This window comes from Lepus europaeus, chromosome 9, assembly GCF_033115175.1.
Source record: "Lepus europaeus isolate LE1 chromosome 9, mLepTim1.pri, whole genome shotgun sequence".
NCBI lineage: Eukaryota > Metazoa > Chordata > Mammalia > Lagomorpha > Leporidae > Lepus > Lepus europaeus.
In genome coordinates this window covers 71,346,229-71,366,340 of record NC_084835.1, presented here as the reverse complement: position 1 = coordinate 71,366,340, position 20,112 = coordinate 71,346,229, and the positions used below count along the sequence as shown (strand labels likewise).

General features: G+C 58.1%; 2 protein-coding genes across 2 annotated transcripts; one reads left to right on the top strand and one right to left on the bottom strand.

The window, feature by feature from the left end:
* Positions 1 to 518: 518 nt before the first annotated feature.
* Positions 519 to 8,810, bottom strand: LOC133766298 (ral-GDS-related protein-like). The gene is made up of 14 exons (XM_062199988.1): positions 8,803 to 8,810; positions 8,566 to 8,594; positions 7,673 to 7,752; positions 7,278 to 7,471; positions 5,876 to 6,069; positions 5,469 to 5,737; positions 4,611 to 4,826; positions 4,175 to 4,278; positions 3,660 to 3,729; positions 2,327 to 2,401; positions 1,843 to 1,917; positions 1,280 to 1,312; positions 804 to 925; positions 519 to 582 (listed from the first exon to the last, which is right to left on the bottom strand). Exons 1-14 carry the CDS (start codon positions 8,808 to 8,810, stop codon positions 519 to 521), a joined length of 1,533 nt encoding a protein of 510 aa, XP_062055972.1.
* A 628-nt stretch (positions 8,811 to 9,438) lies between these two features.
* Positions 9,439 to 14,539, top strand: LOC133766297 (olfactory receptor 2L3-like). Its single transcript, XM_062199987.1, is given in 4 exon segments — positions 9,439 to 9,444; positions 9,514 to 9,529; positions 13,607 to 14,367; positions 14,369 to 14,539. Coding segments are annotated over 4 exon segments (954 nt in total).
* Positions 14,540 to 20,112: the final 5,573 nt, after the last annotated feature.

The window sequence follows — 20,112 nt, the reverse complement described above, 5'->3', positions numbered from 1 at the left end:
TGCTGGTTCACCTCCCATATGCCCACCACAGCCAGGCCAGGCCAGGCTGCACCCAACATCCTAAACCCAGGGCAGAAAGTGCAAGAGGAGCCAGGCAGGATTTTTACACCAGGCACCAAGTGATCTGCCAGCGCCTCTTAGGAGAAGAACCTCAGGGAACCTCACCCAGCGAGGTGCAGCTCCAGGAGCTGCAACTAGGAGGGGCCCATGCCCACGGCGCATTTGCACGGTGGAACACCGCTCACAACCTCAGTTACGGGGAAGCGATGACGAGGAAGCATGAAACTCATGGTGCAACATATTTACATTAACTTTAATAAAACTCTAACAGGGAGCTACTAACAGTGACTATAGTTCAATGGGGGAAAGGAGAGAACATAAGAGGGGCAATTAAACTGACACAACGCAGGCCTCAGCTTCACAGCAGGGAGGCCACTGTCCCAGGCACCAGGCTCCCAATGAGCTCAGATCTGCCCCTGAGGTCCCAGCACTCGGTCACAAGGGCATCACAATGGTGTTCATGGCCTTGAGGCTGCTGCGGGCCTCTTGGCAGAGGGCTCCAGCTGGCGGGACAGGGCGTAGCTAACGGAGAGAGCACAGCCATGAGTCCACCAAGAGCCTCAGCTCAGGCCTCCCTCCCAGGGCCTGCCCAGGAGCTGCAGTCCTGGGGGCCAGCAGTGCCCATAGGACAGGGCCTGCTGCCACCAGGGGGCCTGGACGGTGCTCCCCCAGCTGCACAGCAGGGAGAGCCCTCCCCACCCCCAACACCCCTGGGCTTCACCCAATTCCTGCCCATCACTCACCTCTCCTTCTCAGTGAGATACTCCACAGACCGGAACCACACGCCAAACTCCTCATCACGCTTAAAATAATAATTGCTCGCTGCCACCTGCAGCAGTTGGATTTCTTGCAGGACTTTAATTTCCTGGGGACAGAGGGGCACACAGGACACGGTCAGCGCCTGGGCTGGGAACGCTGTGGGGACCTGGTAGGGGAGGGGCCGCGGGGTTCTGGGTGTTTCCTCTAAAGAGGCCTCCTCCAATCCAGCCCATGCAGGCCGCACCCTGGCCTTCGACAGGGGTGCCAACAGCCCCTCCCCAGGGGCATCTCCTTGATTCCAGTCCTCTACCCGCACCCACCCTAGGGATGGGTCTCCCCCTCATGTGCACCCAGCCCTCCTAATAGAGCAAAGCTGCAGGGGTGATGCATGGGGGTCCTGAACAGGACCACCTGTGACCCCCAGTGCCCTCCTGCCCTGAGTGAGGCCACAGCTGCTCACCTTATTCAGTTTCTCGAAGCTGAAGTCAGCCTGCTGGAAGGCAGACAGAGTCCATCAGAACTGCCCCCAGCCAGGCCCAGCCCCGACCCTCCCCTTCATGAGGCCGTCAAGGGGATGCGGGTGGGAAAGGACAAGGATCTGGGTGAGCTCTGGAGAGGGGACCTGGCAGCTGAGGCTCAGGCACCTGCTGTTCTCACCCTGCCTGGTGACAGGAGGGAAACAGAGGCTGGGATGGGCGAGGGTGCTTGGCCATGTCAGTGCTTCCTGACCTTGCTGGGCCCAATTTCTCTCCTGCCCATGGAGCCTACCCAAGGGGGAGGCCAAGGAGGCTCAGCCAAGACCTTGTGTAGCTTTGTCCCTCCAGGAGAGGGAGGGGCACCCAGTTGGAGGCCCCGACACTCACAGGGCAGAGGCAGTGAAGCCCCAGCCCCAGGGACGGCTGGGAGGTTCAGGAGAAGGGCTGGCAGCGCAGAAGGCTAAGAATGCAGTACAGGCTCTCCCCGCACCTCCCCCCGCCAGCCTCAGGGACCCGGGCCCACCCCACCTGCCCCAGGATCACTCACATGCACAGAGTCCCCCATCACAGTGTCCAACATCACCAGGTATTTCAGGTAAGTGCCAAGAAAGGGGACGACTCCCTGTGCCGCAGGGGGTGGTGATGAGCACCTGCTCTCAGGTGCCACCCAAGCCCTGCCCCAGAGACCCCTCCACCCCAGCTCCTGGACCCTGGCTCATGTCTCCCCCCGGGAGCCCTCCAGGACCTTGGCAGCCTCCCCCATTCTCCATCCTCCCAGCTACTCCCAGGACAGCAGGCACCCCTAGGACTCCTGCTGGGATGTCCAAGGGCACACAGGCCCTGTTTCGACCAGCGCCACCTCAGCCCCAAGTGCACTGAGAGCCCAGCTGCCCCAGGCCCTGGCTCTGGTCTCTCCGGTGGAGGCCACTGAGGCAGTGTGGGGACCGCAGGGAGGGCTGGAGGTGTTAGCCCTGCTCCTGTGGCTCGGGCCCCGGTGTGACGGAGGAGTCCCCTCGCCCGGGCACACGCACCTTCTGTTGTTTCCGCAGCCTCATCTGGGCTCTCTGTGGATTCTGCTCCCGGGCAGCAAGCTTGAAGGCCCCCTTCTGCCAGGATCAAGGTCAGGGTCATAGGGCCTGTCCTTCCCACCCCTGCCCACACCTGGGCCCTCTGCTGGGGCCCTGCATGTCTGAGCCCCTCCCCCAAGTGCACTCTGTCTGGATGCTGTGGCTCCCACCCTCACTGGGGGCACCTTGAGCAAGGGGCCTCCTTGGGTCTGCTCCTTGGCTAGTGAGGGTGCTGGGTGCCCCCCCCACAGCTGTCCTGACTCAGCATCCTACCTCTGCCCTCCTCCTCCTCACTGTCCCCTGGGAGGAAGGCCAGGCCCTGCACCACACATCACCCTTCCTGGTGCCTCACCGACCCCCGTGAGCTCTGCACAACAGGCTCACCAGCCCCATCCTCTACTTGAGAAATCAGAGGCCATGGGCAGTGACCAGCCCAGGGCCACACAGGAGAGCCTGCCCTGCCCCCAGCCGACTGGCACCCCACTGCTTCACCACAACCCCAGCTGCACCCCTGGCCAGGAGTCCATCAGGGCTCTCTGTGTCCTGGTCCCTGGCCAGGCACAGCCATGGAGGGAGAGGGCCAGGTGGTCTCAGGAGGCCTGGCTGATAGGTGCTGGCCACCCAGCCCCACTGGGTGCTCCCCCCACCCCCAGCAGGGTCAAGGACGAACCACAGCTTCTGCTGCACATCTCCCCTACCACTCAGGGCGTGGCCCCCAGGGATCATCTCTGAGTGACAGGCAGGGCCTGCACAGGCTCTGGGTGGCGACACTTTGCTTCCTCCCTTAGGTGGAAGGCATTGAGATGTGGTCAGGACAGAGCCACCAGGCGTGTGTGAGGAGGCCTCAGGAGCTTCTCATCGTCTACCTGCAGATGATGTCATTGCCCTGGGCAGGGTGAGAATCCCAGGACCTCAGGCGATGGGCAGTGGGTCAGGGCAGGATGGGCATCACAGCCACAGGTGCATCTGTTTCTCATGTGCCCACTGCACCTGATGCTCGGAAACCATGGACCACGGGCCCTGGGACACCCGTGTTCAGTTCCCCCCTCCCCAGTGCAGGCAGGTGGCCTTCCCCATGCAGGTCCTGGGCAGGCAGATCCCAGGCAGGGCCTGGCTTTGTGAGGAACCGAGGTCACCCTGTGGAAGGAGGGAAGTCCTTCCTGCCACTCTGCCACACAGCCCGGGTGGGGTCAGGCGCACAGAGCCTGTCCTGCCGGCCAACACCACCCCTGCCCCAGGCCCTCACTCCACCCCTCACCCTACCCCCAAACACTTACCCCACTTCCCAGCCCCCTACCTTGGTGAGCCGATCCCTGCTCAAGCCATTGTCCTTCTCACACAGGCGCTCAAATTTTTTGCAGCTTCTCCTGTGGAGATGGGAAACCAGGAGGAGCCACTCGGTGTGATGGGAGGGTGGTGAGTGCAGCTCCCTTTGCTCGAGAGCAAGGAGGATGCACACGGCCCAGGTGAGTTTCCACTGAGTTCCCGAAGCCCTGGGGCCCAGGGGACGGGGGAAGCTCAAGTGGTTCTCCTGGGCCCCTCCCCTCCACGGAGCAGCACCGTTCCGCCTCACGTTCACCTGCACAGGGAGCTCCGGTGCTGCCCAGGAGCACTATTCAAGAACTGGTGCCTGACAGCAAAGCAAATAGCATCCTGAGGCAAACATGAGGCAGAAGGTCTAGGGGTCTCGAAGGTGACGTTCCCCATGCCTCCCCTTAGAGTCCACGTCTGGCCCCTCCCAGATCATGGGGTTAGTGCTGAGTCCTAGGGTCCCAGGTACACCCTGGTGCTCCTGTGGGAGAAGGCACCCACCTGGAGACTTCTCCCCACGTCTCTTGCAGGCGACAAATTGGGGAGGTCTGTAGAGCAGTGAGGATGGCATGGGCCGAGGAAACGTTCCTGAGGGTCTGGCACTCCTGGAGAGCAGAGTGGATGAGGGAGAAGTCACCTGGATCCCCTGGGCTGACGTCCCCCTCCTGCATCAGATGCCCACGGAGCCACAGGAAGGCACAAGGGAACCATGGCCACCCTCACAGGGAGAGGATTGGGTTCAACCCACACGGAGGTTCAGGTGGCAGGTGAGCATGCACCCCTGGGGGAAGTGAGTCAGGTCAGGCCCCTCCCTGCCAGGAAGGGCCCAGGGTCTGTGCAGGGTCTTCAGCCACAGGTTGTATTCCCATGGGCTGATAGAGCAAAGTGGCCATTCCCAGAGTGCAGGGAGCAAGGGCCCTGGTTGCCCGCAGCTGACCTTGGCCACCTTGATCCAGTGCTCCACCACACGGGCCCTGTCCGTGGCCTTCCTGCTGGGGTCCCCCAAGCATGTGGTTACTACACAATTTGTCACGCAGTTGAACTGCTGGACGGTGGCATGGACAGTGGAGGCCAGGTGTTCCTTGCCTCTCTTGCTGCTCTTGGTCCAGACGGAGCCCAGGCAGTGGAAGGGCACGACCTTCTGGAACAGCTCCTGGGGAGGAGAGTGACCCATGGGCACAGCCACCCCCACTCAGAGTGCACCGGTGCCCACACTCCCAGGATGCTGTGCATGGGGCTCACAGCAGTGGGAGCAGCAGCCCACTGAGGGTGCCCAGAGCCCCATGGCCCAGAGCCCATTCTTGGAGAGAAGACACAGAGGTGTTTTCTCCCGGGCATCCTGGCCAACTCCCCATCCCTCAGCCCATCACCATCAGCCCTATGCTCCTTGTCCCATCCCAGCGCACCTCCCTGTGGCAGCTACACCAAGGGGCTCTGTTTGTGTGTCTGCTCTGGGACCCCGTCCAACTCTGAAGCCTAATCAGTGCTGAGACAGGTAAGGCATTCTGGGCAGACTGGCAGGGACAGGGGCCTGGCTGCACCACAGTGAGTGCCCTCCACCACCTCCGGGCCACACCGTGCCCAGCTTTCTGTCTGCCGCTCTGAGCACCTGGCATGAGTGTGCCCCATCTCTGCTGTCCACAGGGGACAGGTGGGTTAGGACATGAGAAACGAGCCCAGGTCACACTGGGGCTGACATGGAGCCTGGGCTGACTCTGGCCAGGGCTTGTGTGGGACGCCAGCTGCCACAGGGACGCCGTGGTCCTGGCCCTGCCCAGCAGAGCCGGCTGCTCACCGCATCCAGAAGCGTGAGCTGTTCTGCCATCGTCCTGGGGGAGAAGGCGGTGATGTCAACCATCTCCGCCCCAGGCAGCTCCTCTGCAGGCCCAGCCCATCCAGAGGAGGCCTGTGGAGCTGGCCCTGGTGCTGACTGTGCGCATGGGGGCAGGCCCCGTGGGGAAGCTGGCCCTGGCTCTGGAGCAGGTCCTGGCTGAGCCAGCGGTGCTGCAGCTGGCTCGAGAGCCAGTGCGCGGAAGGGTGGTGGCCCTGCACGCAGAGCGGGAGCTGGAAGAAGAGAAAGGGTCGCCAACGTGAATCACCTTCCAGTGGCCTCTGCAAACCCCGAGGGGTCGCACCGCCTGGAAGGGGAGTCCAGCCCCAAACACCACCCCTGAGAGACCTGCAGACTGCGCTGCCCCTCACCGTCTGCTGTGGCCTCAGGGCGCTGGGCGTGTCCGGGCAGGGCATACAGAAAATACACCTGGGTCCCCAGGTCTCCTCCAGGCAGGCTGACAGGCTTGCAGCCCACCTTCATCTTCAGCAGTGGAAGGCTGGTGTGGCCATGGAGCTCTGCCTCGTACAGGTCTCTGCAGCGTCCCAGGAAGGAAGCCATGTTGCTGGGGACGCAAGCGAGGGCAGCGGGGTCAGAGGCTGGCCTTGGCCACCACACTGCACTGCCAGGGGCCCTTCTGTGGCTCTGGGGCCCTGGGCATGCCTCAGCCTGTCCAGAGCATGACCCACCCCCCAAGCCCTCCTGGGCTGTCCTGGCCGTGGCAGACCTGGTCAACAGGGCTGGTGCACACCCGTGGTGACAGCCTCCCAGGGACCTTCTTTCCTGAGGGGAGGGCCCCTGGTGCTCAGCACAGAGGCTCCAGGCAGACTTAGGAGCAGGTATCTAGGACCTCTGTAGTCTTGGCATCCTGGGGAGGGGGCCGGGAGCATGGGTGGAGCTGGGAAGCACCTGTCCTGGCTATGGACCCCTGGCTGCTCTGCGCCCTAGCATCCTCTCTCCTTTGCAGGTCTGGGACCCCCTTCCCAGCTCTGTTCTCCTTTCCTTCGTGGGGAGTCCCCGGGCCTCGGTGCTCTAAGAGGAGTCACAGGAAGTGGGAGATCCACATCCTGTCTGTCCCTCCCCAGCCACAGCCCACATTTTGCTCCCACAGTTGGCAGGGACAGAAGGCCTCCGACTGGACCCACAGTCCGTGACGTCCTAGTGGGGCCTGGGCTCTGACATCCTGGCAAGACCATGGGAGGACGATCCTCTCCCCTCTGACCCTGTGGACAGGACCCGGGCAGGCGTTCAGCTGGGAGAGTCTGGTCCTCCCAGGTCATGAGGCCCCGGGAATGCTGTCTGCTTTGCTCGCTGAGCTGTGACACGTGTCTGCAAAGTGACTGCCCAGAGTGTTTAATATTCACGTGCTGTGGGGATGAACCCCACACGGATCCTTGCCAGAGAGCTGAGGGGCCTGGGCCCAACACCCAGTGCCCGGGCCCTGCTCTGTCTGTATCAGGGACTGGGGCTGGGAGGCCTCCTTTACAGATGGGAAGGCAGGGCTGCTCTCTGTGGGGTTTTCCAAACCTCGAGTGCCGTGGGCTATTGAGTCCCGAGGGTGCAGAGACCAGAAGAAGAGGGATGAGCGCAGTGCCAGCAGCCCTGGCCACGGAGCAGGCACCAGGCCCCTGCCATGTCTGCAGTCACATGGTCCCTGTACATCCCCTGAGGCTCACACCCACACCACCCCCTTCTCAGAGGAGCACGCAGGCACAGAGAGCCACGGCTAGGGGGCAGCAGAGGCCCCTGTGCCTGGAGGGCACAGACGCTCACCTGTGGAATATCTGGTCCAGGAAATACGGAACAGTGCTGAAGTCACCATATGAGCACAGCAAAGTGGACAGGTAAGCGATGGTTCTTCCTGGGGAGGCCGGGACCAGGGACTCCTCCAGCTTCGCCTTGGTGCCTGGCTGCAGGCTCCGCAGGGGGCAGACCTCTGCCAGGTGCAGTGTGGACACACCTCCAAACTAGGGAGGACCAGCAGGGACAGGAGTCAGAGGAGGCTCCAGGGACCCCCAACCACGGGAGTCTGGGCTGGGAGAAGACCCCCTCACAGAGGGCAACCAGCTGCAGCAGGTGACCGCTCACATCCCTGGGGGGTTGGGCATGAAAGGCCCAGAGTGACTTTGTTGGCCACATACAGAGCAGTGTGGGAGAGTGGGGAGAGCAGAGTATCCCCCCAGGGAGGCCAGCAGCTGGGAGCAGCAGTGCAGAGATGGCAGCTGGCAGTGTCCCGGCCACAGCCCTTCTGCACGGTGATTTGACCATGGCTGCTCCAGGAGGACACCTCAGCCCCTCTCCCAGAATGTGCTGTCTGGGCCTCTGTCTCAGCAGGGCATTAGCTCCTGTGAGAGTGACGGTGATGCTCTGACACCTGGGTCCCTGAGTGTGGTTGCATGTGCCATGCACTCCTGAGGAGTTGATGGACGTTAGGCCAGGCCATGGAGTGGGCCCCAGGACTGCCGTGCTGATAAGGAGAGGGGACAAGGACACAGAGAAGCACAGGAGAACACGAGAACACGGGAACGGAGATGGACATGCACAAGCAGGAGACAGGGACATCCAGCCCCCAGCACTGTGTGCAAACTCCTGTGTGAGGGCCGCCCTCGTGTGGGGCCCTGGGCTGTGACTGTCCAGCAGACCAGGCTCCAGGGGCGCTCTCTGAGGCCGTGACCTGCAGCAGGGCAGCTGGGGACAAGCACTGGAATCCCCTCTGAGCCACAGGACAAATGTCCTTTCTCATGGAACAGGATGAAGATGGGTGGGGGCTCCAGGGCTGAGACCCAGGGACATGCTGCTGACACATGCATGGAGTAGTCTCTCTCTCTCTCTCTCTCTCTCTCTCTCTCTCTCTCTCTCTCTCTCGTGTAAGCCTCACCCTGTGTGTGGGGTTTGGGTTCTCTGTCGTGGGTTGTGGGGAGGTCATGAAGCACAGTGGAGCTGACCCCTGCCCGGGATTCATGGGCTGGGGGGGAACCCATTGCTGTCACACACGTGGACGCTCTTGACTTTGTATCCAGGGTACCAGTAGTAACCTGTCCCCTGAACATCCCACCAGTACCCAACATGGGGTTGCCATAACCCAGCTGTCTGTGGGCAGCAAAGGAGTGAGATCTCTTAGGAACGAGACTGGGGTCAGTCACTCGGGTGGGAAACACCAGGACAGGGCCCAGAGGTGCCTATATCCAGGCTCTGGTCCTCGGCCCAGCCTGGTCATCTTGAGTCCCCACCTGTGTATCTCCCTAGGCCCCTCCCTCAGCCCAGCCCAGCACTGTCCACGGCTGTTGGCCTGACGCACCTGTCCATTGCCTGAGAAGATGAGTTCCTCATGGGAATCATTGCTGATCTCCAGCGTGGAGCCCTGCAAACAGAGTGCCCGGAGCCAGGCCAGAAGGCGTCAGTGTCCCACAGGAGACACCCCTGTGAGTATTTCCACTCCCCAGGTCACATACGGAGGGACATCTGGGTATACCCCCAGCCAGGAGGACTCCAGGTGACACAGGAGAACTCACGTGGAACCCCTGAGTAGACAAAATGGCCCCCAACACCCAATTTCCCATCCGCTCCATCCCTGGAATGGGTACGGACAACACCACAACCCTCGTCCAATGCCTGAATCCTGGTGCTGTGCAGGAAGGGCCCCTCCTCTTGTCCCCTTCATGGGGTTGGGAGGACAGCCCACGCGGGGTCACCAGAGACTCTGGGCCTGGATAGAACTTCCAGGGGATGCTAAACCCTGTTACCTGTGGCTGCCTCCTCCCCCGTGGCCACAGGCGTCCATAGTGAGAGCTCAGCCAGCGTGTTACACGCTGGAAGAGACCTTCATTCTGGGCTTTGGCTCGGCCAGAGCCTCGCCTTGAAGGGCAGCAGCAAGGGAACATAGTTCTCCCTGCAACGCTTCCTATCAAGTGAGCTGGCAATGGCTACCACTACAATGTGGGTGCCTGGTTACCAGAGTTCCATGTTCTGTTGTGGCCCGTCACCAAGGAAGTGAGGTCACTTCCTCCAGGTCCAGGACATGGACCCTTCCAGCAGGAAGAGCTCCCAAGGCCCTCTGGGCTGCTGACTGTTCCTCTCCTGCCCCGATGCCATCCCCTTGACTGTGCACAATTAGGCAAACACAGCCCCATCCCTCAGTGCCTGGGAGACCTGGATGGGGTCAGGATCCCAGGCTGAAGGGCACTCAGCTGGAGTCTAAACCTCCTTTTCCTATCATTTCCCAAAGACAGTAGCCTGCTTCTTAGGAAGACCCCTAAAATCCAAGCTAAGGTCAGTGAGGAAAGCCAAGGGCAGTGTCTTAGGCGCACCCTAAGTTCTTAGGCCATCTTCTGCTGCTTTCCCAGGCGCATTAGCAGGGAGCTGAATCAGAATTGGCACAGCTGAGCCACAAAGCAGCACCACTATGGGGATGCTGGCACAGCAGGCGGTGGCTTCACCTGCTAGAGCACAGCACCAGCTCCTGTGTGAGCTTTTATTTAGAATGCTGAGAGTGAATGGTGGAACTGGTGGCAAGGTCATGGCATCACCTGGAGTCTGAGTGACTCGTGGAAGCCCAGCCTGGGCCAGGGTCTTCTCCACTCCACAAGGGTGGCCCTCCATCCTGAGTCGGGTCTGGTCCTGGTTGTTCCTATGCTCAGACGCTGCCCCCCAGTCAAAATCTCTAAGCTGGAACCAGTGTTTGCTCTCTGTCCTGCTGTAAGGACAGAGCTGCCTTCCCACGTCTCAGACACCCCCAAGCCTTCAAACACGAGTGTCAGCTTCAGCGGGCTCCTGAGCACCACACGGGTCCTCTCCCAGGACCTTCAGCCCCACGCTGCAAAGTCTGGCCTGCTTGCCACGGAGCCCCACTGCTCTCCAGACCCTGACCCCGCCAACGGCAGTGTGTCAGAGCCATCGGAAACCTGTAGCCATCAGGGGTCTTTCCACAATTCTTTCCACCAATCTTTTTTCTTTTTTTTTAAGATTTATGTATTTATTTGAAGGCAGAGTTACAGAGAGGCAGAGGTAGAGACAGAGAGGTCTTCCATCTGCTGGTTCACTCCAAATGGCCGCAACAGCTGGAGCTGCTCCAATCTGACCAGGAGCCAGGAGCTTCTTCTGGGTCTTCCACATGGGTGCAGGGGCCCAAGGACTTGGGCCATCTTCTATTGCCTTCCCAGGCCATAGAGCAGTAGCGGAAGTAGATAGCCGGGACTTGAACCAGTGTCCAAATGGGATCCTGGCACTGCAGTAGTCTTACGTTTCCTGCTCTGTCTCCTACTGAACTGGTCACATTCTGTTTTTACTGAAACTTCTATTTTTTATTTGCTTTATACGTTTTATTGAAAACAGTTGCAGGTAAAGTAATTCATATTTTCCAGATCCTATTTCCCTTTCTCCTCAGAGATATTCAGTTACATTTGCATATTTATTGCCTTAAAATATATATTTAAGTATCTCAGTGCATTATTTTATTTTTTAAAGATTAATTTCATTAATTTATGTGAAAAGCAGAGTAACAGAGAGAGACAGAGATTGTTCATCTGCTGGTTCACCCTATACAATGCGTGCAACACAGCGCTGGGCCAGGCCTGTGTTAGGCTCAGCCTGCTCAGAGTCCGCGTGGAGGGGAAGTCTGCCTGGAATCGGTATTTCTGTTTGGGCTCTGTGTGAAAGATCCAGACGCAAGGTGTGCAGACATATGATCCCATTCTGTCAGCTCTCTCCTCCCGCTTCACTTTCCCGGGCTGTACAGAAGCTGCTTGGCTTTATGCACTCCCATTTGTCTACTTTTGCCTTTATTGCTGGGACTTGGGGAGTCTGATCCAAAAAGCCACTGCCTGTGCCGATGTCTTGGAGTCCTTGCCCTGTGTTTTCCTCCAGTGGTTTTACGGTTTCTCGTCTTATGTTTAAATCCCTGATCCATTTTGAGCTGTTTTTTGTCGAGGGTATAAGGCAGGGGTTGTGGTGTGATCGGTACTCTTGTCTGACCAAACCCAGTAGAACACGGGGCACCATCATGTGCCCAAACTCAGTCAGCAGGTAGGACAACCCGTTGAACTTATCCTGTGGCTTGTGGTGGTTTGCTTCCTGAGCTATGGCCGTTTGCTGACTTTGTCGATGTCTGCACTGTCTGTGCCCTCACAGCCCAACCTCGAGCACGCTAACAAGAGGGGCCCGGAGCCCGGAAGGTCGTCAGGACCTGGGAGACTGCAGTGCAGCCTACAGGCTAACGCACACAGCATCGCACTCTTCCCTCCCACAGCTCAGCCTTCTTGTTTACAAAGCAAGTAACAGAAACATGTGCAGAGCTGACCCCAAAAAGGCTTAGTCAGCTGAAATCATTTAATGGCGCAATAGGCTTTATTGTATGAAGTGATGCAGAGTTCTTTGCTGTGATGTTTGCATTTCTACTCAAAGAACACTGTCAGGGTCTGGTTTCAGTCCCCACAGAGTTTCCTTCCTAAAAGGCACCCCCTCTTGATTCAGGTGGTTGGCTGCTAGTTAATGTGTATTTACAAGATACAAAGTAAAAGTTTGATGTCCTTAAGTTAAAGTGGGAGTGAGCTAGACACATTTGAATGTTTCTTTGCTCCAGCTTTTAGTGTTTGAACATTAGTTGGCTGTGTCTAAACTTGACAGTTGCATTCTCTGAGTTGTAAGCCCACAGCCTTATGACGGACAGGTGGCGTCTGGAGAGGGGAGGATTACAGAACAGGGCAGTTAAAGGTGCTGACGGCCACTGTCAAGGGGCACCGCAGGGGCTGGTGCTGGGCAGTGCTGCACACTGGCCTCTGATCTGCTTAGGCCCTGTCCCGGGTCACTGCTGCCCTCGTGAGCGCTCAGCAAGTGTGCTATGATAGTGAGTGGACCACGCAGGCTGCACACGCACTCGTTGCTGGCACTCCCTGAACTGATGTGAGTGTGGTGTGCAGCAAATTTGTGCTCATGGTCGCTGACCGGCAAGGTCAGCCAGTCCCGCCGCATTTGTAGTTCACTGGACTGACGGCTCAAATCCAAGCAGTGGTTTTTCTTCTGAACTGATCTTTTGTCCAAAACGCACACAGTACTGTGAATACAGACGGCCAGCTGAACAGCCAGTGTAAGACCGAGGGGGGCATGGCTTTACATTAGTGGTCTCTGGCTGCAGTAACAGACTGGACTTCAGGGAGTTTTGACCCGTGCTGAGCAGAGCCCCTCTGTTCGGGAGGCTGAGCATCTGGAAACTTCTGCCTGGCAGCACTGTCTCTCCAGGCTGGGGTGGGGCGGCCACCTTTCTGTGAGCTGACTTGCCAGGGAAAGGCCTGGCTCTCGCCAGAAGTTCATTGCATGCAGGTGCCTGTGCAAGTGTGGGCGGCTGCGCTCCTGGAGCTGCTCAACCTGCAGAGAGCAGAGGTGCAGCGGCGCGTGCAGCAGGGCCAGGGGCCGCGGAGACCACTGGGCAGAGCTCCAGGTCTGTGTCTGAGACACAGGACAGACGTGTCATCAGTCACTGTAGATGTCAGATTCTCTGTTAAATCCCAGAGCTTTCCTCGGTCAGTAATTCAGAACACTGATGGTTGGCAGTTCTGTGCGTCTAGCAATTTCTGTCACCCTGTGTATAACATAAGGACAATTACCAAACAAGAGGAAAGCAAACAGTAGGCTATTTCATTAGGATGTAACCAAGTAATTGATTTATAATTTATAAAGCCAAATTGAAAGAACTGATTAGAATTTCCTTCATTTGTGCTCCAATGCACAAAAGTTCTTAGCTAGGGCCCACGGCTAACATAAACAGTGTGTAGCAGTTTAAGCCTGTATTTCTAGAAATGGGTGTTCGTATTTACAGGATTCTCCAACTTAGAAAGAAGAAAGAAAGAAAGAAGAAAATCGGAAGAACTCAGCTCAGCAGAGGCCGGTTAGTGCTGGCGTGGGTCGTGTGTCCAGTATTCTGTATTTACCAAGTCAGGTGATTGTTCAAGAGACACGGGAAAGTGCTCTCCCTGAGATGCGGGCAAAGGCTATGTGAGAACCCGGAGCTGGGGGGAAGGTTCTCGAACGCTGGCCCCCAGACTGACACGAGTCTGTCACGCGTGGTGGTGGCACTTGTGGTCTCCCTTGTGCCTGCAGCGGCATGGTGGGTGGGAACGCCTCTTCGGCCACGGACTTCCTCCTGGCCGGGCTCTTCCCTGGGTCCCGGCACTCCCTGCTCCTCAATGCCGCCGTGGTCCTCGTCTACGTCCTGGCCTTCCTGGGAAACGCTCTTCTGATCGTCCTGATCCTGGGGGACGCCCGGCTGCACACGCCCATGTACGTCCTGCTCAGCCAGCTCTCCCTCATCGACCTGACACTGACCTCCACCATCGTCCCCAAGATGGCCACCAACTTCTTCACAGGGGAGAGGGGCATCTCCTGGGTTGGCTGCGGGACACAGAGCTTCTTCTTCCTGTTGCTGGGGATGTCTGAGTGCCTCATCCTGACCCTCATGGCGTATGACCGCTACGTGGCTGTGTGCAACCCACTGCGCTACCCCGCCATCATGAGCCCCAGGTTCTGCCTGCACATGGTGGCTGGGTGTTGGGTTGGAGGCTCGGCCAGCTCCTTGGTTCACACAGTTTACCCTCTGCACTTCCCCATCTGTGGGTCCCGGGAGATCCAGCACTTCTTCTGCGAGGTCCCTGTCCTCATCAAGCTGTCCTGCGAGGACACGTCCGTGTATCAGTCCGTGGTGGTGGTGACCAGCGTGGTGCTGCTGGTCGTCCCCTTCGGTCTCATCACAGCCTCCTACATGCTCATCTTCCTCGCTGTGGTCCGCATGAGCTCCGTCAAGGGCAGGCGGAAGGTCCTGGCCACCTGCTCCTCCCACCTCACGGTGGTGAGTCTCTTCTTCCGCCCGCCCAAACATCTTCATTTACATGAGCTTCACCTCTTCCCACAGCCCAGAGCAGGACCGGGCGCTGTCTGTGTTCAGCAACGTGCTCACCCCGATGCTGAACCCCCTCATCTACAGCCTGAGGAACAAGGAGGTGCTGGCTGCACTCCGGAAGCTGGCGGGGAGGTGTGGGGCTTCCTAGGGAGCGGAGACAGCGACAGGCTGTGGGGGTGAGCAGAGCAGAGGCCGGGCTGGGGGAGCGGGCTGTGCTCGCGGCTTCAGGAGACCATGATGAGAGTTCTTTCTGAATGAAGTTTTGGCTGTGAGTCCCAGACCTCTGCAGGAGGCTGCTTTGCTTTTGTTGTAAATATCCCTGGAGCCTTATCAAGTCAGGAACCTATTACAATTCTTTCATGTTTTCATTAAATCGGCTCTGAAATCTCTAAAGTTCCTGCAAATACATTAGGAACCCATGCTGGGGTCACAAAATGGGTTCACCTTTGCCAAGTGTGTCTGGTATTTAGCAGAGCAAATCATTTTAATTCCAAAGTCCAATCTGCACCCTGATGGCATCTCCTGTAGTGCAAGATGCTCATGAAAGGGGCTTATTGAGCCCCAGGTGTGGGGTGCACCTACCGGGGTTCACGTTCGAGGCGTGAGCGCGCACTCTCAGGGCAGCGTCATGTGAGTATGCCTTTGCCTCACACGATGAGCTGCCATGATCTCCACAGCTAAACATGCACATTCCAGGCTCCAGCTTCCCTGCCTTGCAGGGGAAGGGTCGGACTCTGGGTCAGTGCACTGCACACCCCGGGGCCACTGTGTCCCTGGACAGCCACGTGGGCTTCTCTCCCTGTTCACTCTCTTCCCGTGAGGCCCTCCCTGACACCTCAGAGGGTCTCTTCCCAGACTTGCACCCCTCCCCGAGCAATCTGTCCACACGCAGCCACACAGTTCTGTGCGTGAACCTTTCTTGTGGCAGCTGCCTGCTAGCTCGTGGGAAGTGTGGCAGTTGGAGCAATCTAGGAGCACCTCAGAGTAGAGATGTGCGGCCTGGACACGCTCGCCATCGCCCTGCCGGCTGCTCACTCCGTGAATCTGAGTCTGCTTCCATCAGTGGGTTCTGGCCCTGAGTGTTGTGTAGGGATGGAGAACAAAGTGTGCAACTGGGACTCTAGACTGGACAACAGCTTTAGTCTCCACCTCTGATGTTGGCCTTGGGGGTTGCTTGGCTAAGAGCAAGCTGCTTGTGCGTCTGTTTGCTCCTGAGATTGCAGTTGGCCGTCTGCCCACTCCCCACATGCTGGTCCCTCCAAGCTCCTAGTTCACATGCATTTAGTCATTGCTGCCACCAGCCTCTGTGGCTTCGGGACACAAGCTTCGTGTCCAGCTCTCTCACCTCAGTGCTGACTGTGAGCTTCTTAGTGATCCTGGGGTCTCCATCATGGATGCAGTGACTGGAAGGCCTTGGGATGATGTGTCCTTGGGGAATGATGTGTTCTTGGGAATGAGGTGTTCCTGGGGAGTGACGTGTCCCTGGGTGGTGACGTGTCCTCTGGGGAGTGACCTTGCAGCCCCCGTTTCACTGTCTGCCTCCTCAGTGTCCCTCCTCTGTGCCCCGTCAGCCCCTGGGACACTCATTCTTCTCAGCCTCGAGTGCCTGGTTCACCCCTCTTTCCATGCATCCTCATGCAATGATCTTCTGGTGAGAGCCAGGCCTTTCCCTGGCAAGTCCGCTCACCAAATAGCGGCTGCCACACCCCAGCCGGGAGAGACAATGCTGCGAGGCACCCAGCAGTGACTTTGACATTGGCTCCTTGAGTGGTTCTTTTGTCCTTGCTTCTGAGGAAGTGTTCAGTGTTACAAGAACTCCTACAAAAGTTCATGGAAACTGCAACAAAAACATCCATTTCTATTAATACAAACAGCTTTGAGATCTATGCATGGTTTTTTCACAATTCATAACTTTTTGAAGACCTCTTATATGCATGGATTTCCAGTCTTTTTTCAAAAAAACATTTATTTATTTGTTTGAAAGGCAAAGAGAGTGAAAGAGACAGGGAGGGAAGGAGGCAGGGAGGGGGAGAGGGAGAGAGAGAGAGAGAGAAAGAGACAGGGGTGGAGAGAGAGAGAGAGAGAGAGAGGGAGAGAGGGAGAGAGAGAGAGAGAGAATCTCTTCCATTTGCTGGTTCATTCCCCAGAGGGCAGCAGTGTGCAGGGCTGGGCCAGGCCAAATCAGGAGCCAGGAGCTTCTTCCGGGTCTCCCACATGGCTGCAGGGGCCCAATCACTTGGGCCATCCTTTGCTGCTTTCACAGGTGGATTAGCAGGGAGCTGGACCAAAAGTGGAGCTTCCAGGGCTCCAGCCATGCAGGATGCTGGCTTTGCAGGGTGGCTTTGCCCGCTATGCCACTGCACTGGCCCTGCCAAGTAGCGTCTTAGGAATTCTGATTTTAACACTGGGCCAGCTGCCCACTACTCTGCCTTGTGCCCCGTGAGAGATGCAGCTTTCTCTGTAAGCCCCTCAGAGCCTCTCCAGCCTCCACGTTTGCCAATTAGCCATTCAGCAACAGCCCTCGGTCCCTCACCATCCCTTTGCGGTGTGTTGGTACAGGTGGGCAGCAGCAGCCAACCCTCTGCTCGCGGTTGCCCCAGGTTATTTGGGCGTCTGGATCATTGCATTGTGCACGGTATCTGTCTTCTGGGACATTTTCCCAAAGCCTCCTACCTTGCGCTGGGCACCATCCATTCCCCAGCCAGCCAGCGTGGCTGCTTCTTCATCTACCAGTGGTGAGCAGCCAGTGCCAGCCCCCCATCTTCCCACCTTCTCAGCACTGGCTGTTTAAACACAGTCCCGTTTGAAGCAGACACCAACATGCGAGTACCCGTGCAGCAGTGTGTCCAGGGAAAGATCTGGATGAGTCCTGGCAGTCGGCAGCCCACGTTGCAGACCCAGTGATGACAAGGGAGCGGCAGGCCGAGGTGCGACGGGGTTCAGCTCCAGCAAGGCCTGACCAGGCATACTCCAGAGCCGGCTCACTTCTCAGATTCCAGCCCATGGAGTAGGCGTGTCTCAGAATCCCTGCCCCAAGCTTGGTAGAGCCGCCCCCGAAGCACTGTCTCGGGTGAGCGCGCTGGTGGGTTCACGAGCAGGCCGGGTGCCCGTGATGCCCCAGGGCCCCGGCCCCACTGGTGCATCTTCATGGCAGCCATGGTTTCCTGGTTTGGGTCCTGTGTGGAGTCGCCCTAGAGCATGGCACGTGGGGGACTTAGAAGGCAGAGCAGCAGCAACAGCCTACACTCTCGCGAGCCGGCCATGCAGGTGCAAAGACAAAGCGAGGTCTGGCTTGTCCTTGCTTCTCTCTGGATACCCCAAATCCAGCCCTCTTGACTGCTGACCTACCACTAGCAGTGGCCCTGGGCTTCCAGATGCTGAATGGACCCGTGGGATGGACCAAACAGGCCTGGGGACCACTTTTCTAACCTCTCAAGCACCGTGTGCTGCAGGCCTGCCGTTGTCCACATGTGTGGTCCACAGGGGTCTGAACTTCCTGACCTTCTTCTGCTGATGGTCACAGGGGCCCTCTCTCGACTGTCTGGCGACTGGGAACTGTGATCGTGAGGTTCCGATATGCAGAAATCGAGGACCTGGGGGGATTTCTCTGTCGTGAGGGCCAGCTTCCACCTGTCCCCAGGGGCTGCTGCTAACCCCCAACTACTCTGCCTACTTTTCGGGCTTCGTTTGGCCTGCCTTGGTGAAAGGGTGGGTTCCATCATACGTGTTATTTCTGTTTTCTCTGCATTCTCAGGGAAGTCTGGTCAGCGGACGTGTTCCTTTCTGTGGCTGATGCTGCTCCTAGCGTGGGTCTGTCAGCCTCTCTCACGTGGCGTTCACTTTGTGTGCATTTTCTCTGCTACCAAGCAACGATGCTGCCATAAGTGTGCTCAGAGGTGATGTCTTAACATTTTATTTATGTATTTATGTATTTATGTATTTATTTATTTTGACAGGCAGAGTGGACAGTGAGAGAGAGAGACAGAGAGAAAAGAAAGGTCTTCCTTTTCCATTGGTTCACTCACTCATGGCCACTGCAGCCAGAGCACTGCGCTGATGCAAAGCCAGGAGCCAGGTGCTTCTCCCGGTCTCCCATGGGGTGCAGGGCCCAAGCACCTGGGCCATTCTCCACTGCACTGCTGGGCCACAGCAGAGAGCTGGCCTGGAAGAGGAGCAACCGGGACAGAATCCAGCGCCCCAACCGGGACTAGAACCCAGTGTGCCAGCGCCGCTGGTGGAGGGTTAGCATATTGAGCCGCGGCGCCGGCCAACACTTTTATTTTTAACTCTTCAAGGGCAAATTTAATGAAGCGCCGGCTCAGAAGGTCCATGTGTTATCTTGAAAATTAAGGTAGTGACGCAGCGGCCCCTGGAGGGCAGGCACCCACCTGAGTAGCCCAGGACATTGCTGTTGGGTGACCTTACTGAGTCCTGGGGCTGCCGGCCCCTCCTGGCTTTGCTGATTGGTTCCTGCTTCTCACCAGGCCCCGCCCACCATGGGCCCCTGTGGGCTTAGGCCTAACTTCCCTCTGATGATTGGTTCAGGGCCAAGCCAATCACAGTCAGGCTCAGCAGCTTGCCTGATAGGTTCTCATAGACTACCTCATTAGCATATGCCTTGACCAATCAGGCAAACGTCCTCCTTTAGAAACACATACAAATTAGAGCCAGGCAGTGCTGACAACCCCTCTCTTGGGGCCGCAGGTGGTTGCGGGGTGTTTTCTCTTTCCTTTCAGTAAACTTCCTTACTCGGCTCCCCTTCCTGTCTGTGGCCTCATTCTTTGTGGTCAGGAGACAAAGCACTGGGCAGAGAAGCTACAGCATAGAAGCCTGAGAAGCTACTCAACCCACACCTGCTGAGAGGAAGCTGTGAGACAGACGGCTGTCACACAGGGGAGAGGGAGCTGTGACAGACGGCTGTCACACACGAGAGAGGGAGCTGTGACAGACGGCTGTCACACAGGAGAGAGGGAGCTGTGACAGACGGCTGTCACACAGGAGAGAGGGAGCTGTGGACAGACGGCTGTCACACGGGAGAGAGGGAGCTGTGACAGACGGCTGTCACACACGAGAGAGGGAGCTGTGACAGACGGCTGTCACACAGGAGAGAGGGAGCTGTGACAGACGGCTGTCACACAGCAGAGAGGGATCTGTGACAGACGACTGTCACACAGGAGAGAGGGAGCTGTGGACAGACGGCTGTCACACGGGAGAGAGGGAGCTGTGACAGACGGCTGTCACACGGGAGAGAGGGAGCTGTGACAGACGGCTGTCACACGGGAGAGAGGGAGCTGTGACAGACGGCTGTCACACGGGAGAGAGGGAGCTGTGACAGACGGCTGTCACAAACGAGAGAGGGAGCTGTGACAGACGGCTGTCACACACGAGAGAGGGACCTGGAGACAGATGGCTGTCACACAGGAGCCTCTGCGAATGTCAGGGAGCTGGAACAGAGAGCCGTGCTCCATCAGACAATGTGGCGGGGGCTGGCACCCAGGACGCCCGCACCCCGTCTGGTGCTGGTTCCTCTCCCAGCTGCTGCACTTCTGATCTAGCTCCATGCCAGTGGCCTGGGAAACAGCAGAAGATGGCTCAAGTGCTGTGCACCCATATGGGAGGCCTGGAAGTAGCTCCTGGCTCCTGGCTTCAGCCTGGCCCAACCCTGGCCATTGTGGCCATCTAGAGAGTGAGCCAGTAGATGGAAGACCTCTATCCCTGTCT

Coding starts and splice junctions, on each gene's coding strand:
- LOC133766298 (XM_062199988.1), bottom strand. Junction 4,827..5,468: donor AGCTCACGCTTCTGGATGCG/GTGAGCAGCCGG, acceptor TCTCCTCCCCAG/GAGCTGTTCCAGAAGGTCGT. Junction 4,279..4,610: donor ACTGGATCAAGGTGGCCAAG/GTCAGCTGCGGG, acceptor TCTGCTCTCCAG/GAGTGCCAGACCCTCAGGAA.